The 23,870-nt window shown below is 38.0% G+C and overlaps 1 protein-coding gene across 1 annotated transcript; it reads right to left on the bottom strand.

The window, feature by feature from the left end:
• Window positions 1-16,724: 16,724 nt before the first annotated feature.
• On the bottom strand, window positions 16,725-17,474 carry LOC141831050 (secreted RxLR effector protein 161-like). Its single transcript, XM_074718492.1, has one exon. The coding sequence runs from the start codon at window positions 17,472-17,474 to the stop codon at window positions 16,725-16,727; it is 750 nt and encodes a 249-aa protein (XP_074574593.1).
• Between the last annotated feature and the right edge of the window lie 6,396 nt (window positions 17,475-23,870).

Below are 23,870 nucleotides of genomic sequence, written 5' to 3' on the forward strand. Positions count from 1 at the left end.
TACTCTCAACACACTTGGACTTCTGCCAACACATGTTGGTCTTTTGTTTCTTTCGAATGTCCAATGACCCTTGATCCATTTAGAATTTCTTCATTACACTTACAAATAGTGTCAAGAAATCTACACCTGCATAATTGACACATGACATGAGAATCATAAAATGAATATAATTTTAAATGTTTGTCAAACACATCAAAATCATAAGGTAGGACTTGACAAGTTGAAGCTTGATTGCACCAATAATTTTTCCCTTTTGATGTTTAAAAGCACATTTCAAATTAGAGTTAGACAATTATTCTATCTCAATTAGGAAGAATCTAAATTTAACTTACCAAGATTCAGAATAATTTAGGAATAATTTTCCCCCTTGTCACATATAAAAAATAATAATAAATATTATATTTTTAATTTTTTACATTAAAATGATCGAAAGAGATAGATTTAAGGCCATGCTCATTTCAGATAAATAATAGAAACGAACTCCTCCTTAATCAAAGCAACTCTTCAAGAATATAAAGTGAATATATAAGTGTTGCTCCCCCTTTGGATCATATATTAGAAGATTTTGTTGGCTAATTATGGACAATAAATCAAAGAAATAATAATTTATTATTATTATTTCAGAATAGTGAACTGGCTTGATCAATAAGTCAATTGACTATAATATTAGTCGACTAAGTTTTTGATTCAATTTATCGAGTCCTCAAACTCTTTTTAGTTGAACTTTGAAAAGTTGCAAAAATAAGCATTTATAACAAATTTGTGGAATTTTGCAAAGACATTTATATGAGGAAACAGACTGGGGAAACAATATATTTCCTTTGAAAAGCTTTCATTTTATGAAGATTAATACAAATATAGATTTATGCAAAAACAACTTAGTATTTTTTTTCTTTGTATCAAAGCATTATATCCAACAAGTTACTTTCGTACAAAAAGTTAGTATTTTAAATATGTTTTCAAATTAAACTTTTAATCATGATTATGTGAACTTAACATACATGAATTATCCATCCATAATTGGCATTTTTTAAATATGTTAATGATAAGTGGCCCATAAGATGCATCATAACAAACATCAAGGCCCAAAAATCATGCTCTACACATCTCACTTATATCTAGGTGGCTCAATACAAAATCAAGGTAGTCTTATATTCTTAGCGAAATGGATAAAAAGTATCTTTAAAATATAGTGTGTGATCATACATGTCTAGAATGTATAAACATGGCACGTTCAAGCAATGATGCATATACCAAGGACTCTTCTTAGTAATCTAAATTCAACTTTGTAAGAAACTTGATAAAAATAATAATAATATTTGACTTGGACTCAACATAATTAAAGAATATGTCTCTTCTTTTAATATGGTCTTAGCAGATGTTTAACCTCTATGTGTTTAGTTCTTAAATGAAGCTTAAAGATTTTTGTCAAATTAATTGTATTGATATTATCACACAAAACTTTTACATTTTATAGAGAAGTCCAAAATCTTCTTAAGGCGTGCATAATTCACAACTACATATCCTCCCATAGTCAAAAGCTCCACCTTGGCCGAGGATAAGGCAACACAATGTTAATTTTGACTAATCCAACTCACAAATCACAAGTTAAGAACTAAAAAATTAACAACCTCTACTTATACTTTTTTTTGTCCAACTTGCAACCCGCATTGTCAAAATTAATATAGCATATTAAATCTAGTGAGTCTGTCTTTGAATACCAAAGGCCATTATAAAGAGTACCCTTGAGATATTTTAGGATCCTCTAAATCACCATTAAATGAGATTCTTTTAGAGAAAATTGGAATGTTGCACATAAACTTATGACAAAGAGAATATGAAGTTGACTAATTGTAAGATATAGCAAGCTTCCAATGAAACTCTGATTTTTTTTTGAATCGACACTTAACCAAGCTTGCTTTTAAAGCCTTGGAGAGTGATCTCATGTCCACATGAGCCAACCCCTCCTATGCCATAACCATGTTGGGGCAATTTTGCTCTAAGTGATTTGGATTTTGATCTTTGACTGAATCAGTTTAAGTTAGACAATGTTGGTGATCTAACGTGTGTGAATTGAGTTCACAGGAAAGTCCAGGTTGGAAGACTTGGCAAATGGTGAAGTCTCGGAGGCACGGCCTCTTGGCAAAGGTGAAGTCCCGGAGGCGAGACCTCTTGGCAAAGGATGAAGTCTTGGAGGCGCGACCTCTTGGGAAAGGAAGACTTAGCATGACGAAGCTGAGAGAAACGGTCAAACTAGTGCAAGGAAGGGCACAAGGCTTGTGGAAGGCGTTTGAAGGTTTACGTTAAGGCTAAGAGTTAAAGAAGAAGCTGAAAGGGGAGTTTCAGCTTGATCAGTCGACTGGAATTGTGATTCAGTCAACTGATCAGAGTTTCAGTCGACTGGACTGTAGTTTCAGTCGACTGAAGATTGATCAGAAGCACACCGAAGCAAACAGAAAGATCAGTCGAGTGAGCAGTCGACTAGCACCAGTCGACTGGTGTTAGAGCAGTCGACTGATAGACTACCATTGGGTGACAATTGGCGAATTAAATGTGTATTAAAGAGCCGTTGAAGTCCATCAGTCGACTGGCCCTTGGAGCAGTCAACTGATGTACAGAATTCTATAAAAACGTAGTTTGACGATTGGAAAAGTAGCGATTCATTCTTTTATATTCTTGCACGAACTCTAATCACTGTAAACTTGATTCCTCTTCCTCTAAACTTCACTACCAATCTTGTACAAGGAAGAGATCGATTTGTAAAGGTTTCTCCGCCTTCAAAGTGCTCTTTGAAAAGGAGAAGTTTCATAGTGGAAAGGTGCTCGCGGTGTGTGGATCCTTGGATTAGTCACCTCGTTGAGGTAGATACCAAGTAAATTGAACGGGTTAGTGATTGTTCTTTCTTTTGTGTATTGTATTTTGCTTCCGCTAACTATCTTCCAGAGAAAGATCGAAAAAATGCTATTCACCCCCTCTAGCGAACGCCTCGATCCCATCAAACTATACTTCTTTACTATTTCCAAATGGCATAGTATGTCTATCCTTGTACTTTAAGGTCAAAAATTTGTAGGAAAAATCAATAGGGTAATCTCAACATAAAACCCTAAACTCTACTCAATTCTTAAGAAATCACAAGTATAATAATCAGAATTGCGGAAGCATACCAGGATTCATGGTTTGCAGTCGATCTAGAGCCAAGATCTTTAATTTACAGATTTTCCTAAGAGTCCAGAGAGTTTTGTCGATGGGGAACAAAACTGAAGCGTCGTTCTGCAAACTAGGACCATAACCCCTTTTATAATTATCCAACTTTACATATTTCTAATTTGGCCCCTCAACAAATTAGAAATTGCATATATGATATCCACATTATTATATTCATGATAATTAAGCCCTTAAGTCAAATTCTTTAAATATAATTTTGATCACATTAAATTTTGACTTATTTAATTGATGACATCACATTATAATTACAATTATGATCCTCAAATTCTAATATTATCTGGATCATATATATAAATTTATAAATGTATTAACTTTAGTGAGCTCAAAATTTTGTCATCATAGTCATAGGGCTTCCTTAACAATCTCGTCTATTAATTATATATACATAGGATCAATGTAGTCTTTGTTGTATCTATCACAACTAAATCATCAGTGGTCACGTACATCAATATAATCAAATGACATAGATCAATCATGAATGTGTGGCATGAAAATTACTTGCAATATGATCTATTCATGTCAATTTTCAACTGGTCCTCCTTAACCAAAGTGAGATCAAAACATTAACTTAAGTTGTACAAAGTGTAATGAAGTAAACATTAAACTTTATATCTGATCAGAAAAACTTGGTATATAACCAAACATATATAGAAAACATATATATAAACTCCCACTAGATCTAGATTTCACCGAATTGAATAACACTCATATGAGTGGTATGCTCATAGAAGACATTGGGTGGTAAACTCTTTGTAAAATGATCTGCTATTATGGAGTTTGTGCCTATGTGTTCTATCGAAATCTGTCCACTTTGTACTCTTTCTTTCACAACAAGGAACTTGATATCGATGTGCTTCGATTTTGTCGAGCTCCTATTGTTGTTGGAATATAATACAGCTGATCTATTATCACAAAATAACTTCAATGGTCTCTCAACTATTCCCAAAATACGCAGCCTAGAGATAAATTTTTTTAGTCATATTCCATGATTTGATGCCTCATAACATGCTATAAATTCTGTTGCCATGGTGGAAGAAGCTGTCAGTGCTCGTTTAGCACTTCTCCAAGAGATAGCTCCGCCAGCCAATAGAAAAACATAGCCTGAAGTGGATCTCATGCTATCTTGGCATCCCGCAAAATCAGAGTCAGAATATCCCATGATCTCAAGAGCATCTAACTTCTTATATGTGAGCATGTATTCACTAGTTCTTTTTAAATATCTCATTACCCTCTTTGCTGCTTTCCAATGATCCTTTTTGATTGGCAAAACCTTGTTTAAGTTAGGTCTTTAAACCATATAAAGCATAACTTGTGATTAATATGATTGCCCAACACTCCAACAATGTACGCAATATCCGGACGTGTACTTAAACCTTCATATTTCTCCCCCTTTTTGTCAAAGATCAAAAAGTTATTCCATAGGCTAAGTAGACATCCTACTGCCGAAGCATAGGAAATCTTTTGCATTTCTTGAGTCTCATAAGTAATTGTATGAGAGGCTTCCTTTAGGGCACTGTTTAAGTTAATAAATGTCCAATTTAGTAAACTAATGAATTTGTCTCCTTTAGTAATAATTTAGGACCGGGGTGTTACCTGAATTTAAAAACAAATAAACTCCCCCTTAATGTTTAATCACAACTTAAAATTTAATCTTTCAAAAGTTGTGCCAAATCTTAAGATTTGAAATCTCAACAAGTTGCTCACCCTTAAGGTTTTAAAATCTCAACTCCTTCTAGATATTTCAAAATTTAGCTCCCCCAAGGTTTTGAGAATCACAATTAAATACCAATAAATTCATTAAATAAGATATTAAAATTGAAAAACACCAATAATCATCACAATTAAAAAAAATTAGCATTCAAACAAGTCATAAGTTAACAAGCAAGACATAATAATATCAAACATCCAAGTTTAAACATAAACATCCAAGTTCACCTATCGATAAATATACAATAACAACCAAATAAAAGCATAAAACTAGATGTTCAAAATACATATGATATTAATAAGCACATTGACAACCCAATATTTGCAATGTGTCACGAGTAGGGTTGCAAATTAGAATTTATAAATGTATCGAAAACCCACGATGAATTCAAGCAAATGAAATATAGGGGCCTCGAGTCGTGTTTTTTCAAGGACTAGTGGAAAATTGTTTAATTCAAGCTTGGGTGTCGTTCTTTTTGGGGTTTTCTATGAAAATGGGATTTTTGGGATTTTCAAATGAAATGTAAATGAAAATCAGTAAATAAATGAGAATGCTAAAAATGAAATCCTAAAGCAAGCTAAACCTATCATCAAAACCATGAAACATACAATTGAAACACGAAATGCGAACAAAGCAATTTAGCTAGCAATGCAATCCCTACCCAAACCAATCTACCTAGTAAACTGATACATGAAGTCTAAAATGGCACAGAACAGTTATACTTGGCACGGAACGGTGGCATAGTTGCAGGAACATGAAATCAGACAATGCACAATCCTATTGCAAGAAGAGTTAAAACCAAGCTAATCAAACTCTAAAACGATTCCAAATCCAAACACAGCTAAGAATTAACCTAATACTGAATTCACAAAGCTGCAAAGGCATTGAATTACAAGGACTTAAGAAAAATTTAGTTGCAGAACAGTAAACAGAAAAATCAAAATCAGAAATCAGCAAAACACATCCAATCTTCCTCTTCTTCGTGTTTTCTCAGTTGGGTGTCAATCCAACTGCCGAATTCAACAATCTGAATGTCGAAAATCCCTTTAGAAGCTCAAACCCAGCTGTAGGTCGTGTTTGCTCGCGTCCACAGCTCTGAAAACCCGAAGAAAAACCCTTTCCCAGGCAATAGAACTCGGTACACAGCAAATGCTGAGTTGCAATATGGAATTTCCCTCCTTCTTCTTGCGCTGATGAGCTTGCTGAAGCCTTGAACGTGTTTCGCGAGCTTCGGAGGACCCCTCGTCGACGCGCAACTTCGGTTTGTTCAGCAATTCATCGGAGACGCAAGGAACAGAGGAATGCCAGCGGCGGAGAAACCCTCGCCGTCACCGAGCTTCCAGCTGCCGATGATGCCCAACGGACCGGTTCCAGCCTCCTCGGGAATCCAGAAACACGCCGGAGATGGAAGATTTGGACGGAGCTTGGCCGGGTGTTACGCTCCCTAACAGGGGATACGCGCGGGGCGGAGACGATGAACAGTGCGCAGCCAGCATTGTTCATTCCCTAAGGTTTTTGTTTTTATATTCTGATTAATCAATAGATCTGGGCCTTTCATTTCTGATCCAACGGTGCACATTTGATCTGAGGTTTAGGGCAGCTTAGGGATTCCCTAGATTTGCAATGTGTCACGAGTAGGGTTGCAAATTAGAATTTATAAATGTATCGAAAACCTACGATGAATTCAAGCAAATGAAATATAGGGGCCTCGAGTCGTGTTTTTCTAAGGACTAGTGGAAAATTGTTTAATTCAAGCTTGGGTGTCGTTCTTTTTGGGGTTTTCTATGAAAATGGGGTTTTTGGGATTTTCAAATGAAATGTAAATGAAAATTAGTAAATAAATGAGAATGCTAAAAATGAAATCCTAAAGCAAGCTAAACCTATCATCAAAACCATGAAACATACAATTGAAACACGAAATGCGAACAAAGCAATTTAGCTAGCAATGCAATCCCTACCCAAACCAATCTACCTAGTAAACTGATACATGAAGTCTAAAATGGCACAGAACAGTTATACTTGGCACGGAACGGTGGCATAGTTGCAGGAACATGAAATCAGACAATGCACAATCCTATTGCAAGAAGAGTTAAAACCAAGCTAATCAAACTCTAAAACGATTCCAAATCCAAACACAGCTAAGAATTAACCTAATACTGAATTCACAAAGCTGCAAAGGCATTGAATTACAAGGACTTAAGAAAAATTTAGTTGCAGAACAGTAAACAGAAAAACCGAAATCAGAAATCAGCTAAACACATCCAATCTTCCTCTTCTTCGTGTTTTCTCAGTTGGGTGTCAATCCAACTGCCGAATTCAACAATCTGAATGTCGAAAATCCCTTTAGAAGCTCAAACCCAGCTGTAGGTCGTGTTTGCTCGCGTCCACAGCTCTGAAAACCCGAAGAAAAACCCTTTCCCAGGCAATAGAACTCGGTACACAGCAAATGCTGAGTTGCAATATGGAATTTCCCTCCTTCTTCTTGCGCTGATGAGCTTGCTGAAGCCTTGAACGTGTTTCGCGAGCTTCGGAGGACCCCTCGTCGACACGCGGCTTCGGTTTGTTCAGCAATTCGTCGGAGACGCAAGGAACAGAGGAATGCCAGCGGCGAAGAAACCCTCGCCGTCACCGAGCTTCCAGCTGCCGATGATGCCCAACGGACCGGTTCCAGCCTCCTCGGGAATCCAGAAACACACCGGAGATGGAAGATTTGGACGGGGCTTGGCCCGGAGTTACGCTCCCTAACAGGGGATACGCGCGGGCGAAGACGATGAACAGTGCGCAGCTAGCACTGTTCATTCCCTAAGGTTTTTGTTTTTATACTCTGATTAATCAACAGATCTGGGCCTTTCATTTCTGATCCAACGGTGCACATTTGATCTGAGGTTTAGGGCAGCTTAGGGCTTCCAAAAAAATTAGGGATCTTGATCGGGCTCGATCTGGATCATGTCCTCCATGTTGGCTTGATCAATTTGGCAAATTTGACTCGATTTGACCGCGGTTGAGCTCGAGTTGGGTCCGATTTGAGCCCTAAAATCAATTAAAACCAAATTAATGCAAAAATTGCCATAAAATCATGAAAATAATAATCAAGCTTCAGATTATGCAATAGAGGATAAATACAATCAAATCGATCCATTTTATAATTTATTTTCATGTAAAAGCCCAAAAATAAATCAATTATAAATACCTAAAACCCTAACTCATCAAATTCCCCCACACTTACCCTTGAGCGTCCCGCTCAAGCCAACAAAATAAACTAAGGTCGTACCCCCTCTAGATCATTCTCAATCATGATTAGAAACAATTAAAAGGGAATTATCTAAGTTGTTAAGTCTCAAAAGCTTAAATCCATGGACTAACCCTTGTATTTAGTTAACCGCATAGTAAGTTTCACCTTTCATGATTAATTGAGAAAAATGCATCACACTAAATCTCACGAGGTTATTTTCAATAGATAAATCAGTGGCTCTCACCCTAATTCTAATTCATGATCAAAAAGGAAATGGAGCTCACTCAAGCAACTTAAGTTCATGCATTACCATAGGCTTGCTTGTTTTCTACTCTCCACTACCACTCTTGATTTGGAATCCACATATACTAGGCTTATTAAAAATGTAAAGAGATCATGAACTAAAACAAATGAAATAGGAATTTAGAAATGAAAATTTCAAGAGAAAAGGATTTCAAAAAAAGAGAGTAAAGGAAGTAAGAAACATGAGTATAGTAAAATGTCATCAATGAACCCTTGCCCTTTTTCTGAAAGCTTTCTCTTGTATTCCATTTCTTTAAGTGTGTTTTTCAGATTCATGAAGCAATTCTGGTCTAAACTCCTGAGGTTTCATTCCTTGATACAAAGTCTTCAATTCTTCTTCTTTTCTTTATTTCTTTAACACCTCTAAAAATGTGCCATTTTGCATTTTCCTTCGAATCAAGCTCAAACCTTTCACATTTAGATTTCACAAGAGATAAGAAATAGCATCCAATCATCAGAACCCAAAATTCAGTTCACATGAATCCGCAAATTCAATGTATCATTGGCACGTTTAAATCTGAAAATTACTGAAATTGAATCTGAAATTTGCTTGTTCTCTCTTGTTTCTTGCTGTTTTTCCTCCATTCTTTTTCCATAATGAAGCTTGATTGATAAGGCTAATAACCATGCAAATTTCCATGAAATTCGAACTCAGATCAGTCCTCCAAAAATTGTGGAATATGGCTGAAAAATTAAAACTGTAAAACTGTTTTTCTTTTTCTGATTTTCTTCTTCTCTCTTTTTTTTCTGATTTCCTTTCTTGCTGTTTTTCCTCCCTTCTTTTTGCATCATGAAGCTTGATTGATAATGTTATTAGCCATGCAAAGTTCTATGAAATTCGAGTGCAATTCAGTCCTCCAAAAATAGCAAAACCTTGGCTGAAAATTGAAAACTGCAAAAACTTTTTTCTCTTCTTCATTTCTGTTTTTTTTTCTGATTCTGTTGCAGCTGCACTTTGAAGGTTTAGAATCCGAATTTGTTGTTTAGGAAGTAACTGAATGGAAGTGGATTTTTACAGGATTCATCAACTGATCCGATTCTTGATACTCTCTTTGAACAACTTGGCACAAACCCTTTTTTTTCTATTTTTTTTTTCTTTTCTGTTTTCTCTGATGTAATGCATTTAGAATCTGAGTTTGTGCCCTTAGTTTGCTACACTTCAATCCACTTCTTCAAATGAATCACAATTGATTTCCTGAAGACAAACTGATCAGATTCATCTCAGCAGCCACACCATTCTTCACAGCCCATTAAAAATTCTGCATTTCATTTTTTAGCATGAGTTTCAGCCCCTGATTCCTCTCAATTACACCCAAATAACATTTCTTTCAACACTTAACAGATTTGTATCGAGTTGGCTTCAGTAACTTGGCATCATAACATTTCCACAAGGCTTTTAAAAAATTCAGAATTTCCAAGAACAATTCAGTTTTTCACAGCTTCCTCTCAAATTTTCACCTCTCTGTTTTTCCCTTTTATTTCCGGCCATAGAACTTCTTTTAACTCAGCTTAGCTTCTGAATTCTGTAGCCTTCTAAACTCCACACATTCCCAGCAGTGTAGCTCAGTAAATTGCTATTGAAACAACCCCACAAAAATTCCAAAATTCAGAAATGGCACATTAGTGTCAAACTTGATTTTCCATTAGTTCCCAAGATCAATTCTTGCACTTTAGAATCCACCATTTTCACTATCATTCTGAACATTTGTGACTCCTTTTTGTGCCCAAATCCAGTCACTAAACCAAGTCATAACTGATTTACACTCTTTGGTCTCCTTGCTTTTCACAACTTGCTAACTTCCATTTTCTTGAAAATTTTCAAAGCATCTAATCTCCTCAGAAAAAATATCGTAGCAACAAATAACAATGAAAATCTGAATTTCTTCAAACAACATTTCCCTTGGCACCTTGCTACACCCCAAAAATGGCACAAGCAATCCAATTGGGCACACTTCTCATTCTTTCTCAAAAAAAAATTTTTTTTTTCTTCAAAATTTCAAACCTCCTCCCCCACACTTAAATTTTTGACCGTCTCGGGCAAAGGAACATTAATAACATTCAAAAATACCCATGTCCAAGAGAGCATGAAAATTGAACCGAAAATGGGGAAGAAAAATTTCAATTGCAAATGGCTAAACATGGATAAAGCATAAAGGTGTATGGTTTATGGGGGAAATTTTTAAACCTAAATAAATGTGGACCCATCATAGATATTGTAGCCTTGAAAGAAAACAAGCAAGTTCTAGTGTGGCAATCACCTAAGTGCATCACACAAAATGGCTAACCTCACTAGGTATAAAAATCGCATTTTCTCAAGTTCATCAATCTAGGTTCCATTACTAAGGGTCATGCAAGCATTCAAAAGTGTTCATCCATGGACTTAAATTCCTAGAATAATCAATCAAATTTAATTCTCTTTCAAGAGCTTCTAACATGATGTAAAGAAGTCCTAGGGGGGTACACTTTCAAGGTTCTTATTCCCTACCCTAAACCATGCATGCAATGGTATTCACAATTTTTTTTTTTTAAATGCTCATGAAAATGAAACTTATTACTGATTTAAACTAAAAATGCAAAATAAAAACTACATATGGTATTAACAATGAAAAGGAAATGAAAGATGACAAAAACTCCCCTGAGTCCTGGTGGTTGAAGACGATTCAGTAAAAGCATCCACGCCGGTGGGAATGGAAAACAATCCATCCCGGTGGTTGTAGACGATTCAACAGTAAGATCCACACCGGCAATGGAATGGATCGAGGTGAGGTAAGCGTCTTCATAATGTGGCTATGACTGTGCTGATTTGCTTCCTCAAAATGCAACTCCTCCTTGGGTGGTATCTCAGGTGGCCGAAGTCGACTCAGCAATATCTCCCACCCTGGAGGTGGAACAAAAGAAACCATCTCCCACACGCATGTGGGGTAAGAAAGAGCAGAAATAATAATATCAAACTGTGTAGGGCATGTATAAAAAAATGAATCACATCCAATAAAATCAAATGTCGGTACCTCTATGACATTTTCTGAATGATGGGCATGAATGCTAACCATGGAGGAATAGGAGGTACCTGAAGCATGGCAAAGACTGGAGTGATTGTAAATAGGCCCTAATTGATTACTCTGTGGCTCCACAACTCTATCCTCCTCAACAGATGAGGGTTCCTGCTCTAACTCTAAATTCTGGGCAATAAAAATTGGTAGACTTTGATTTTCTTCCAAATGAGCATCCTTCAAATGATCTGATAAATGCTTCAATTCCAACTGTGACTGCTCAGTAGATATGGGTGATCCCTGGGGCTCAGTGCAATCCCCTACACTCACATACCTATCCTCTGAATCCTCTGATACCTCAATCAATAATGGTGGTCCCTGGGGCTCAATACAATCCCCTACACTCATGTGGTCATCTTCATCTGAAGGTAAATCAGAAATATGCACCATATCAGCTGCTTCAATAGCCAAAGTATCCTCTACATCATCCAAATCAAAATCAACCTCTTCAGGATTTGGAATTTCTTGAGAAACTACTTGACTTGATCTTTGAGCTTGGATTTGACTCATGCTGTTTGCAATCTGTCCAATGTATCTTTCAATATTTTGCAAGGTTGTATCAAACCTTTGTTGATTTTGTTCCTGTTGTAAGATTTGTTGTTGCATTATCTCCTCAAGCTCTTGTTGACCTTGTTGAATAAGCTCACTAGAATTCTCATAACTCCCTTGATGTGCATTGGACCTTTGTTGATTTTGAAATTGATTGGGCTGCTGAAAACCACTTGAATTCTGTCCACTTTGACTCACTTGCTGTTGGTACTGATTTGGGAGTTGATTGGGTTGATTTTGATGCTGAAAATTCGCTTGGAAGTTCATGTAAGGCTGCTGAAAATTGTTGGAAAATTGCTGAAAATTCTGGTTTGAATGCTGAAATTGTGGAGGCTGAAAATTTTGATATTGCTGCTGATTTTGATGGAAATTTGGTTGGAAATTCATGCAAGGTTGCTGAAAATTTTGAGGTTGTTGATAAAAGGGCTGAAATGTGCTGTTCATGGGCTGAAATTGTTGTGAGGGTTGTTGGTAACATGAATTTTTATGCCTCAAAAAGAATTTCTCCAAAAATGCCTTTTTCATATCAATCCAATTAGTAATGTCTCCAGCTGGAAGATAATACAACCATTCTTTTGCTGATCCAGTCAAAGAATATGGAAAAGCCCTCAACTTAATATCCCACTCAGAAATGTCATATGGCTTCATAGTGGAGCAAACCACATGGAACTCATGTAAGTGCCGAGTAGGATCTTCCCATGGTAAACCCTGAAACTTTGGAAGCAGATGAATAAAACCAGACATGAGCTCAAAATCATCTTCCAAAGTTGGATAAGTGATGCAAGAATATTCTGCCATGGGAATATCCAAGTCCGAAAATCTATAACTCTGAATTTTCTGAAACTCTTGATTTTCTCTCTTCTCAAAGTTTGAAGAGTTCTTTCAATTTCTGGATCAAAGTCAACCAATTCATCACCTGCACTCCTGGTCATAAACTCAACAAAAAGAAAAGAAAAAGATTAGATATGCAATCAAATCAAGAAAAATAGAAACAAAGAAATGTAAAACTATGCAAAAGCTTAAATCAAACAATTTCTACTAGTTTCCCCGGCAACGGCGCCAAAATTTGACAACCCTAGATTTGCAATGTGTCACGAGTAGGGTTGCAAATTAGAATTTATAAATTTATCGAAAACCCACGATGAATTCAAATAAATGAAGTATAGGGGCCTCGAGTCGTGTTTTTCCAAGGACTAGTAGAAAATTGTTTAATTCAAGCTTGGGTGTCGTTCTTTTTGGGGTTTTCTGAATGAAAATGGGGTTTTTGGGATTTTCAAATGAAATGTAAATGAAAATCAGTAAATAAATGAGAATGCTAAAAATGAAATCCTAAAGCAAGCTAAACCTATCATCAAAACCATGAAACATACAATTGAAACACGAAATGCGAACAAAGCAATTTAGCTAGCAATGCAATCCCTACCCAAACCAATCTACCTAGTAAACTGATACATGAAGTCTAAAATGGCACAGAACAGTTATACTTGGCACGGAACGGTGGCATAGTTGCAGGAACATGAAATCAGACAATGCACAATCCTATTGCAAGAAGAGTTAAAACCAAGCTAATCAAACTCTAAAACGATTCCAAATCCAAACACAGCTAAGAATTAACCTAATACTGAATTCACAAAGCTGCAAAGGCATTGAATTACAAGGACTTAAGAAAAATTTAGTTGCAGAACAGTAAACAGAAAAATCAAAATCAGAAATCAGCTAAACACATCCAATCTTCCTCTTCTTCGTGTTTTCTCAGTTGGGTGTCAATCCAACTGCCAAATTCAACAATCTGAATGTCAAAAATCCCTTTAGAAGCTCAAACCCAGCTGTAGGTCATGTTTGCTCGCGTCCACAGCTCTAAAAACCCGAAGAAAAACCCTTTCCCAGGCAATAGAACTCGGTACACAGCAAATGCTGAGTTGCAATATGGAATTTCCCTCCTTCTTCTTGCTCTGATGAGCTTGCTAAAGCCTTGAACGTGTTTCGCGAGCTTCGGAGGACCCCTCGTCGACGCGCAGTTTCGGTTTGTTCAGCAATTCGTCGGAGACGCAAGGAACAGAGGAATGCCAGCGGCGGAGAAACCCTCGCCGTCACCGAGCTTCCAGCTGCCGATGATGCCCAACCGACCGGTTCTAGCCTCCTCGGGAATCCAGAAACACGCCGGAGATGGAAGATTTGGACGGGGCTTGGCCGGGAGTTACGCTCCCTAACAGGGGATACGCGCGGGCCGGAGACGATGAACAGTGCGCAGCCAGCACTGTTCATTCCCTAAGGTTTTTGTTTTTATACTCTGATTAATCAACAGATCTGGGCCTTTCATTTCTAATCCAATGGTGCACATTTGATCTGAGGTTTAGGGCAGCTTAGGGCTTCCAAAAAAATTAGGGATCTTGATCGGGCTCGATCTGGATCATGTCCTCCATGTTGGCTTGATCAATTTGGCAAATTTGACTCGATTTGACCGCGGTTGAGCTCGAGTTGGGTTCGATTTGAGCCCTAAAATCAATTAAAACCAAATTAATGCAAAAATTGCCATAAAATCATGAAAATAATAATCAAGCTTCAGATTATGCAATAGAGGACAAATACAATCAAATCAATCCATTTTATAATTTATTTTCATGTAAAAGCCCAAAAATAAATCAATTATAAATACCTAAAACCCTAACTCATCACACATCTTGACATCTAAAAACTCTATCATCTACTCGTCAACTGCTGGAGGAGGAGGAGGTGGTGGAGCCTGAGGTATCTGCAGTCCTCGCAACAAGTCGAGGATCTGACCACGATCTGTAGCCCAGTCCTGTCTCAAGGTCTAGAACTCCACACGAACATCCTATCTGAATAATAGGAACTCTTCATAGAGATCTCCAAGTCTTTGCTCCACTCGTGTGAGTCGATCCTCAGATGGAACTCGAGCTGGATCTGGAGCAGGGACATGATCTGCAGGTCCCTCTGGAGCATCAGGTGCACCCTCCTCAGCAGCATGATCAGCAATGTCAATATCAAGGCGATGCTGGAGGGCGTACATCATGATGAGATGTGGCATGCGAATAACAGATCGCCCTCGAGTGACAATAGGTAGAATGCAATCTAAAATAATGTGATACCAGACGTAGTGGATTGCAGACATACCAGAATGATCGAAAATATTTTGTAGTGGGGGTCTAGGGTTACCAAAATAGAATTGATGCATGGTATTAACAGAGATATGACGAAAAGAACCAGAAATGATACCATGTGGATTTGGAAAGGTTACAAATGGATTTTGTGATGGTCTACACTGAAGGAAGGCTTGAAGAATGTCAGGGTTGAACTCAATGATAGTTCCCCCCACAGTGGACTCATACCTCTTGTCATCCCCTCCTACTTGACGAAGGTTTACATAAAATTCCTTACAAAGATCAATATTGATATCATGGGTGCAGGTCATGAGAATTCCTAAATTGTAAAAGGCTATGATGTCCATGAGTTGAGGAGTTCTAGCAGTGAAGTAATTGATGTTCAAGTATCTGCACTTCATAACCTGGAAATCAATTGTATTAAAGAGATTCTCGGCTCCGGCCGAATGGAATCTAGGCACTATAGGGTCATGAGGAGGTGTGGGTTCCCTACTAGGTGGTGAGGGATCCCGACGAGAAGGCCCCGCATGCCTAGGCCGTTTAGATACGGCATGTTTAACTTTATAACCTCTATATGCACCAAATCAAAAATACATGACATATATATGATGCATGCAATGAATGTAATGACATAAACACACAAACAAGATAGAAACAAGTTAGTTTACGAGTAAAATCATGGATTTTCAGAGGAAATGAATGTTGGAAAAGGATTTTACCTTCTTTGTTGCTCCATTGAGAGAGGTAGAGCTCTAGGGTTTGCAACAAAGGAAGAGGAGTGGAGTAGAGACCTAGGTTTAGGCCTAGGAAGGCTTGGAAGCTTTGAAAAGACCGGAGGAGGGCTGGAGAAAGAGAAGAGCTCGGCGCCGGCGACTGGAAACTAGGTTTTCAGTCGCCTGGTGTCGGGCGCGTATATAAGGTTTTTCGCTCATCAGTCGACTGATGATAAGTGAGTCGACTGATATCAGTCGACTGGTGTAAAAACAGTCGACTGCCCTCTTATTTTGAACTTCACAGAAAGATTGGTCGAGTGCTGTGATGGTTCAGTCGACTGCTATCAGTCGACTGGTGGTCTATCAGTCGACTGATGTCGAATTTCAAAACTCACAGAAAGATCAGTCGACTGATATTCTGAATATGTTCTTTTCAGCATTATCAGTCGAATTTCAGTAATGCCATAGAAATTCCACAAAATTCAGAAAAATCTGAAATTTTGCGAGCACATTTGTTTCAATGATATCTATCAGGGAAAAATTATATTTCATGAAAATTCATCATATTTTTATGAATTGGCACAAACTTCAAGAATGTGCTTAAATGTGCATTGCAAAGTATCACTATGATGCATTGTTGTGATCCCTATAGGTTTGTTACTGTCTAGCATTGTGATTGCATTTGTTATTTGATTTCCAAACATTTTAAATATCCAATTATGACTAATGAGCAAGATATCCATGAGTTGAATATTTGCTATCCTCATAATTGGTCTATTATTGATATTTTGATACTTTCCATGCTATAACTGCTAAAATCAATCATTCTACAAAACATATTCCTAAACCCCTTCTTATATTTGTGAATTCATTTTCGGGTAAAGGTTTAGTGAATATATCGGCGAGGTTTGATTTGGATTCTATGTAGTTTAATTCTATATCACCTCTTGCTACATGATCCCTTATGAAATGATGTTTAATTTCTATGTGTTTGGTCCTAGAATGGTGAACCGGATTCTTAGTTAAGTTGATTGTACTCATGTTATCACATAGGACTTTTACATTGGTATAATTTAATTCATAGTCCTTAAGTGTGTGCATCATCCATAATAGTTGAGCCACACATCCCCCTAGGGCTACATACTCAGCTTCAGTAGTAGATAAAGCTACACATGGTTGCTTTCTACTACTCCAACTAACTAGGGAGGATCCAAGAAATTGGCATCCACCACTAGTACTTTTTCTATCTAGTTTGCATCCTGCATAATCTGAGTCAGTGTACCCTATCAAATCAAAATTTTGGTTCCTTGGGTACCAAAGACCAACATTCAAAGTTCCTTTGATATACCTCAAAATTCTTTTCACAATTGCAAGATGCGACTCCTTAGCACATGATTGGTATCTAGCACACATTCCAACCGCAAACAAAATATCGGGTCTACTAGCGGTTAAATAAAGAAGACTACCAATCATACTCCTATAGGTCTTAGAGTCTACATTCTTCCCTTCTTCATCCTTATCTAATTTTGCATTAGTTCCTATAGGGGTTGATATATTTTTGGCATTTTCCATTCCAAATTTCTTAATCATTTCCTTAGCATATTTTGTTTGATAGACATGTGTTCCTTCATTTGTTTGTTTAACTTGTAAACCTAGAAAGAATGTGAGCTCTCCAACTAAGCTCATCTCAAATTCATTCTCCATATGCTTGATAAATTCATTTAAAAACTCATCATTTGTTGACCCAAAAATGATATCATCCACATAGACTTGGGCAACAAAAATCTCATTCTCCTTTGACTTTATAAACAAAGTTGGATCTATAGTTCCTCTTCTAAAGCCTTTAGAAATTAGAAAGGTAGACAACCTCTCATACCAAGCTCTTGGAGCTTGCTTTAAACCATATAAGGCTTTTCTAAGTTTATACACATGATTAGGGTAGTCACTACTCTCAAAACCAGGAGGTTGCTCTACATAGACTTCCTCCTTTATGTACCCATTTAGGAATGCCGATTTTACATCCATTTGATGGAATTTAAATCCCATATAAGCGGCATATCCTAAAAGTATTCTTATTGATTCTAATCTAGCCACGGGTGCATAGGTTTCATCATAGTCTAATCCTTCCACTTGGTTGAAACCTCTAGCTACTAATCTAGCTTTGTTTCTTGTCACATTGCCTTGTTCATCTAATTTGTTCCTAAATACCCATTTTGTGGTAACAATTGTTTTATCATTGGGTCTTGGAACTAGATCCCATACATTACTTCTTTCAAATTGATTTAGTTCTTCTTGCATGGCTAGGATCCAATCGGTATCACCTAAGGCTTCATCAATTGATTTAGGTTCAAATTGTGATATTAAAGCAATTTGATTTGATTCATTTCTAAAGTGTGATCTTGTCCTAACACCTTGTTCAATATCTCCCACCACTTGGTCAATGGGATGATCTTGATGATGCCTAAGGTTTCTAGGCCTAGTGAGCTCATCACACTTGTTATTATTGCATTGTAATTCATCATCTGAGTCTCCTCTACCTCCCCCTAGATCATTGCTCTCAAGCTGTAGATTTTCAATTTCTTTTGTTATTTCTTTTGTTTTAGCATTTATATCCTCATCAATTTGGGATTTCCTAGGGTAGGTATTATTTGTTTCATCAAATTCAACATTAGAGGATTCTTCTATAATTTGAGTTCTTTTATTGTAAATTCTATAGCCTCTACTAGTCGATGAGTATCCTACAAGGATTCCTTCATCCGCCTTAGCTTCGAATTTTCTCAACTCATCCTTAGTGTTTAGGATGTAAGCCTTACACCCAAACACCCTAAACACCCTAAAATAGTTGACTTTTGGTATCTTGCCACTCCATAATTCAAAAGATGTTTTACCCAAAAATCTGTGAATTAATACCCGGTTTTGAATATAGCAAGCGGTATTAACCGCTTCTGCCCATAGGTATGTGGGTAAGGAGTAGGCATTAAGCATGGTCCTAGCAGCTTCTTGTAAAGCTCTATTCTTCCTCTCAACAACTCCATTTTGTTGAGGGGTCCTAGCACATGAAAATTCATGCTTATATCCATTTTCTAAACAAAATTTAGAGAAGTTTGAATTTTCAAACTCTCCACCATGATCACTCCTAATTCGGTTAATTCTAAGTTTTCTTTCATTTTCCACCCTCTTACTAAATCCAATAAATATTTCTAAGGTATCATCCTTATGTTTCATGAAGAAAACCCATGTAAATCTAGAAAAATCATCTACAATCACCAAACAATATTTGCTACCATTTAAAGATGGAGTGCTATGGCAATCAAACAAATCTAAGTGCAATAACTCTAAAGGTAAAGAAGTACTAGTTAGAGTTTTACCTTTGTGTGATGTTTTTGATTGCTTACCCTCTTGGCATGCATCACACAACTTGTCCTTGACATATTTGAGTTTGGGCAGTCCCTTCACCAATTCTTTGTTTGCCACCTTTGCTATTGTCTTCATGTTGACATGCCCAAGCCTTCTGTGCCATAACCATCCTGCTTCTTCTTGTGAAATAAAACACTCAACAGAAGGAGTTAGTAGCAAATGCCAAATTGACATAATATAAATTTTGTTTCCTATGTCCTTCTAGTATGATGTTGTTCATTCCAATTTTCCTAACCAAACATTTGTTTGCATGGAAATCAATTTGATAGCCTGAGTCACATAAGTTGGCTCACACTAAGCAAGTTAAAACCCATGCCCTTAACTAATAGGACTCTATGAATGGTTATAGTGGGTGAGACTGCAATGGTTCCTTTTCCTATGATTTTCAATGTTTCATTGTTACCAAAGGACACATTTCCCTTCTTCATGTATTTGATTTTAGTAAATTTACCTACATCCCCGGTCATGTGGCTTGAACACCCGCTATCCAAAATCCACATGCCTTCATCCTTCTTTTCTTTTACCTACATGATACGAAAAACATCCTTTTTAGGTATCCAGAAGCTAGATTCACTAACATTTGCAAGATATTTCTTAGGTACCCATGCTAGTGTTCCCTTAGTGTTTTGTTTGCTAGATTGTGTTTGTCTTCCTACAAGGGAAATATAGGACACTTCCTTAGGTCTATAGCCTAACCAGCTTTGTTGTAAACTGCTCTTTGACTGTTTAATATTAGATCAAGTTTCTGTGATCCTAAGGTGAACTTTTCTAAACATGTCTTCAATTTTGCATTTTCCTCCTTTAATTTTGCATTTTCCTCATTTATTTCATCAAGGTCACTATGGTCACATGCAATGGTTCTAGCCTTCCTAAGTTCTTCCTTTAGGGCCTTGACTCTAGATTTTGATTTTTCTAAAGAATGCTTGAGATAGTTCATAGTACGAAAAAGTAATTTCTGTTTACGACTATCCAATACCTCATCCTCGCTAGAGGAGGATTCTTCTTCACTTGATGATGCTTCATTGCTTGAGGTATCTGATTCATCTCTACGTGCCATGAGCGCCATGTGTCGTGTGATGTGGCAGGCTTCTTCATCATCTGATGACTCACTGCTTGAGTCATCCCATTTAGCTTGTGCCACCATCACCTCTTTCTTGCTTTTGTCCTTTTTCTTCTTCTCTTTTGATTCATCGTTCTTCTTTAGGTTTGGACAATTTGGCCTTATATGTCCTTTCCTGTTGCACTCATAGCAAGTGACATCAGTACTAAAACTTGAACTTTGATTATTACCTTGAGATGGCGTAAACGTCTTTTTGAAGTTCCTCTTTGTGAATCTTTTGGATCTCCCCATCATTTTCTTCACATAGTGAGCCATCTCTTTTGATGTCATTTCTTCATCGCTATCTGAAGAGTCTTGCTCAGACTCTGATGACTCCTCCTTTTCCTTCTTCTTCTTCTTTTTTTTTCCTTATCTGCAATCAAAGCTACACCTTTCTCTTGTGTGCCCACATTAGCTTGTTCATGCAGTTGTAATTCACAAAATAATTCATCTAATTTAACAATAGATAGATCCCTTGATACTTTATACGCATCTACCATCGATGCCCATAAAGTAGTTCTCGGGAAGGCTTGTAGAACGTACCTCACAAGATCGCGATTCTCGATCTTTTCGCCGATGACATGGAGGCCATTGACTATTTCTTTAAATCTTCCATGCATCTGGCTCACAGTTTCAGTAGATCTCATCGAGAAGGACTGTAGTTGGCTTACCAAGAGATCCTTCTTGGCTCTTCTAGATTCGCTTGATCCTTCGTTCAGTTCGATGAGTTTTTCCCAGAGTTCTTTTGCCGAATTGAAAGGTCCGACCTTGCTTAGTTGTTCCTTTGATAATCCACATTGTAAGGTCGTTGTTGCTTTAGCATTGGCCTGTGCCTTCTTGCACACATCTTTTGACCAGTCTCTTGTAGGGAGAGATTTTCCCTCTGCGTCTTTGGGTGTCTCGAACCCATCTACAATGCTAAACCAGTTGTCAATATCATTCATAAATAATACTCCATCCTACCTTTCCAATAGGCGAAGTCGTTTCCGTCGAAGTACGGTGGTCGTGCGGTGCTATAACCCTCTTGGAACGCCATATGTTGCTCCGGTTGATTGTTAGATCCTCCGAAACGTACCGGGCTCTGATACCACTTGTTAGGATCGGTTGGTTCGCTAGAGGGGGGTGAATAGCATTTTTCGAATCTTCTTCGATTGTTTCTCTGCAAGAGTGTTAGCGGAAGCAAAATATAATAGAGAAAATAATAGATCAACGCTAACCCGGTTTCGTTTACTTGGTATCCACCTCCGCAGAGGTGACTAATCCAAGGATCCACACGCACGCACACACCCGCTGCACTATGAATCGTCTCCTTCTCGAAAACCTCGAAGGCGGAGAAACCTTTACAACCTTTTCGTTCTCCTCAAAATGATATGAAATAATGTTTAGGAGGAGAGGAAGAAAGCAAAGAATCAGAGAACAACAAGTTCTCAAAAGAAGCACTAAAGAATAAAAGAATGGCAGAATTCTTGAGTTGATCTCGAGCAGGCTTCTTTTATAATTCTTCGACATCAGTCGACTGCTGGCAGGGCCAGTCGACTGATGGCTTCAATCGGCAACAAAATCTTGCATTAAAGCGCATTAAATGCTTGCCATCTTTCTCCAACGTTCAAATATCAGTCGACTGATCCAAGACCAGTCGACTGGCATCAGTCGACTGCAATGGCAGGGCCAGTCGACTGCCCAGTCGACTCCTGTCTTCCTCTGGCTCGACTGATTTTTCTGTGTGCGTCTGATTTATGAGCAGTCGACTGCTGGCAGGGCCAGTCGACTGGTGAAGCTGAAAAATCTCATTTCAGCTTCTCTTGACCTAGACCTCGGCCTTCAAACACCTCCCATAGCCTCGTGCCTTCCCTGGATGCTCCATCATCCTCGCACTAGCCTGAGATGCTTCCATCAGCTTCGTCATGTCAAGTCCTTGCCAAGACCAACCTTGGACTTTTCCTTGCCAAGACTACCCACTTGGACTTTTCCTTGCCAAGACTACCCACTTGGACTTTTCCTTGCCAAGAAGACTTGCCAAGACTTCCCACTTGGACTTTTGCCAAGACTTCCCACTTGGACCTTTGCCAAGACTTCCCACTTGGACTTTTCCTTTGCCAAGACTTCCCACTTGGAGACTTCCCACTTGGACTTTCCTTTGCCAAGACTTCCCACTTGGACTTTTCTTTTGCCAAGACCACGCTTTTGCCAAGTCTTCAACCTGGACTTTCCTGCAAACTTGCATCACACATGTTAGATCACAAGTATTGCCTAACTTTAAACATGGTTTAGCCAAACATTGAAACTCAATGCACTTGGGGCAAAGATTGCACCAACAAGCTACAAGACGTGCTTTATACCTTTCTACATTACCATTTGAATCCCGTTTGGTTTTAAAAATCCACTTACAACCAATGGGTTTCACACCTTCTGGTAATAAGACAAGTTCCCAAACTTTGTTATCTTGCATTGACTTATACTCCTCATTCATTACCTCGATCCACTTTTGAAAATTTGAATCTTGCATGGCTTGACGAAAGTTGATTGGATCATCCTTCGTTATACTATTATTTTCCTCATGTTCTTGGAGTAGTATTATATAATCATCTGGAATAACACTCCTTTTTTCTCTATTGGACCTACGTAAAGACACTTGTGTCTACACTAGTTCTTGAGACTGTAGAGTTTGTTCTTCTGAGGGTTGATTAACAATATCTTGTTGTTCTTGTATTGCATCCTGACTATTATCAGAAGCAATCATAGGAAGGTATACCATTTCCTCTTGAAGAGTAGTGGGAATGTTGGTGCAATCTTTGCCCCAAGTGCATTGAGTTTCAATGTTTGGCTAAACTATATTTGAAGTTAGGCAATACTTATGATCTAACATGTGTGATGCAAGTTTGCAGGAAAGTCCAAGCGTAGTCTTGGCAAAGCGAAAGTCCAAGTGGGTAGTCTTGGCAAAGAAAAGTCCAAGTGGGTAGTCTTGGCAAAGCAAAAGTCCAAGTGGGAAGTCTTGGCAAGCAAAAGTCCAAGTGGGTAGTCTTGGCAAAGAAAAGTCCAAGTGGGAAGTCTTGGCAAAGCAAAAGTCCAAGTGGGAAGTTTTGGCAAGGAAAAGTCCAAGTGGGAAGTCTTGGCAAGGAAAAGTCCAAGTGGGTAGTCTTGGCAAGGACTTGACATGACGAAGCTGATGGAAGCATCTCAAGCTAGTGCAGGGAAGACATGAGGCTGTGGGAGATGTTTGAAGGCCGAGGTCTAGGTCAAGAGAAGCTGAAATGTGATTTTTCAGCTTCATCAGTCGACTGGCCCTGCCAGCAGTCGACTGCTCATAAATCAGACGCACACAGAGAAATCAATCGAGCCAGAGGAAGACAGGAGTCGACTGGGCAGTCGACTGGTGTTATGGTGAGTCGACTGTTGCCAGTCGACTGGTCTTGGAACCACTACAAGAAAATCGGTCTTTAACAACACTCAAA

Source organism: Curcuma longa, chromosome 6 (genome assembly GCF_044706935.1).
Source record: "Curcuma longa cultivar G26 ecotype Majalengka, Jawa Barat chromosome 6, ITB_CL_G26_1.1, whole genome shotgun sequence".
In the NCBI taxonomy this organism is placed as follows: domain Eukaryota; kingdom Viridiplantae; phylum Streptophyta; class Magnoliopsida; order Zingiberales; family Zingiberaceae; genus Curcuma; species Curcuma longa.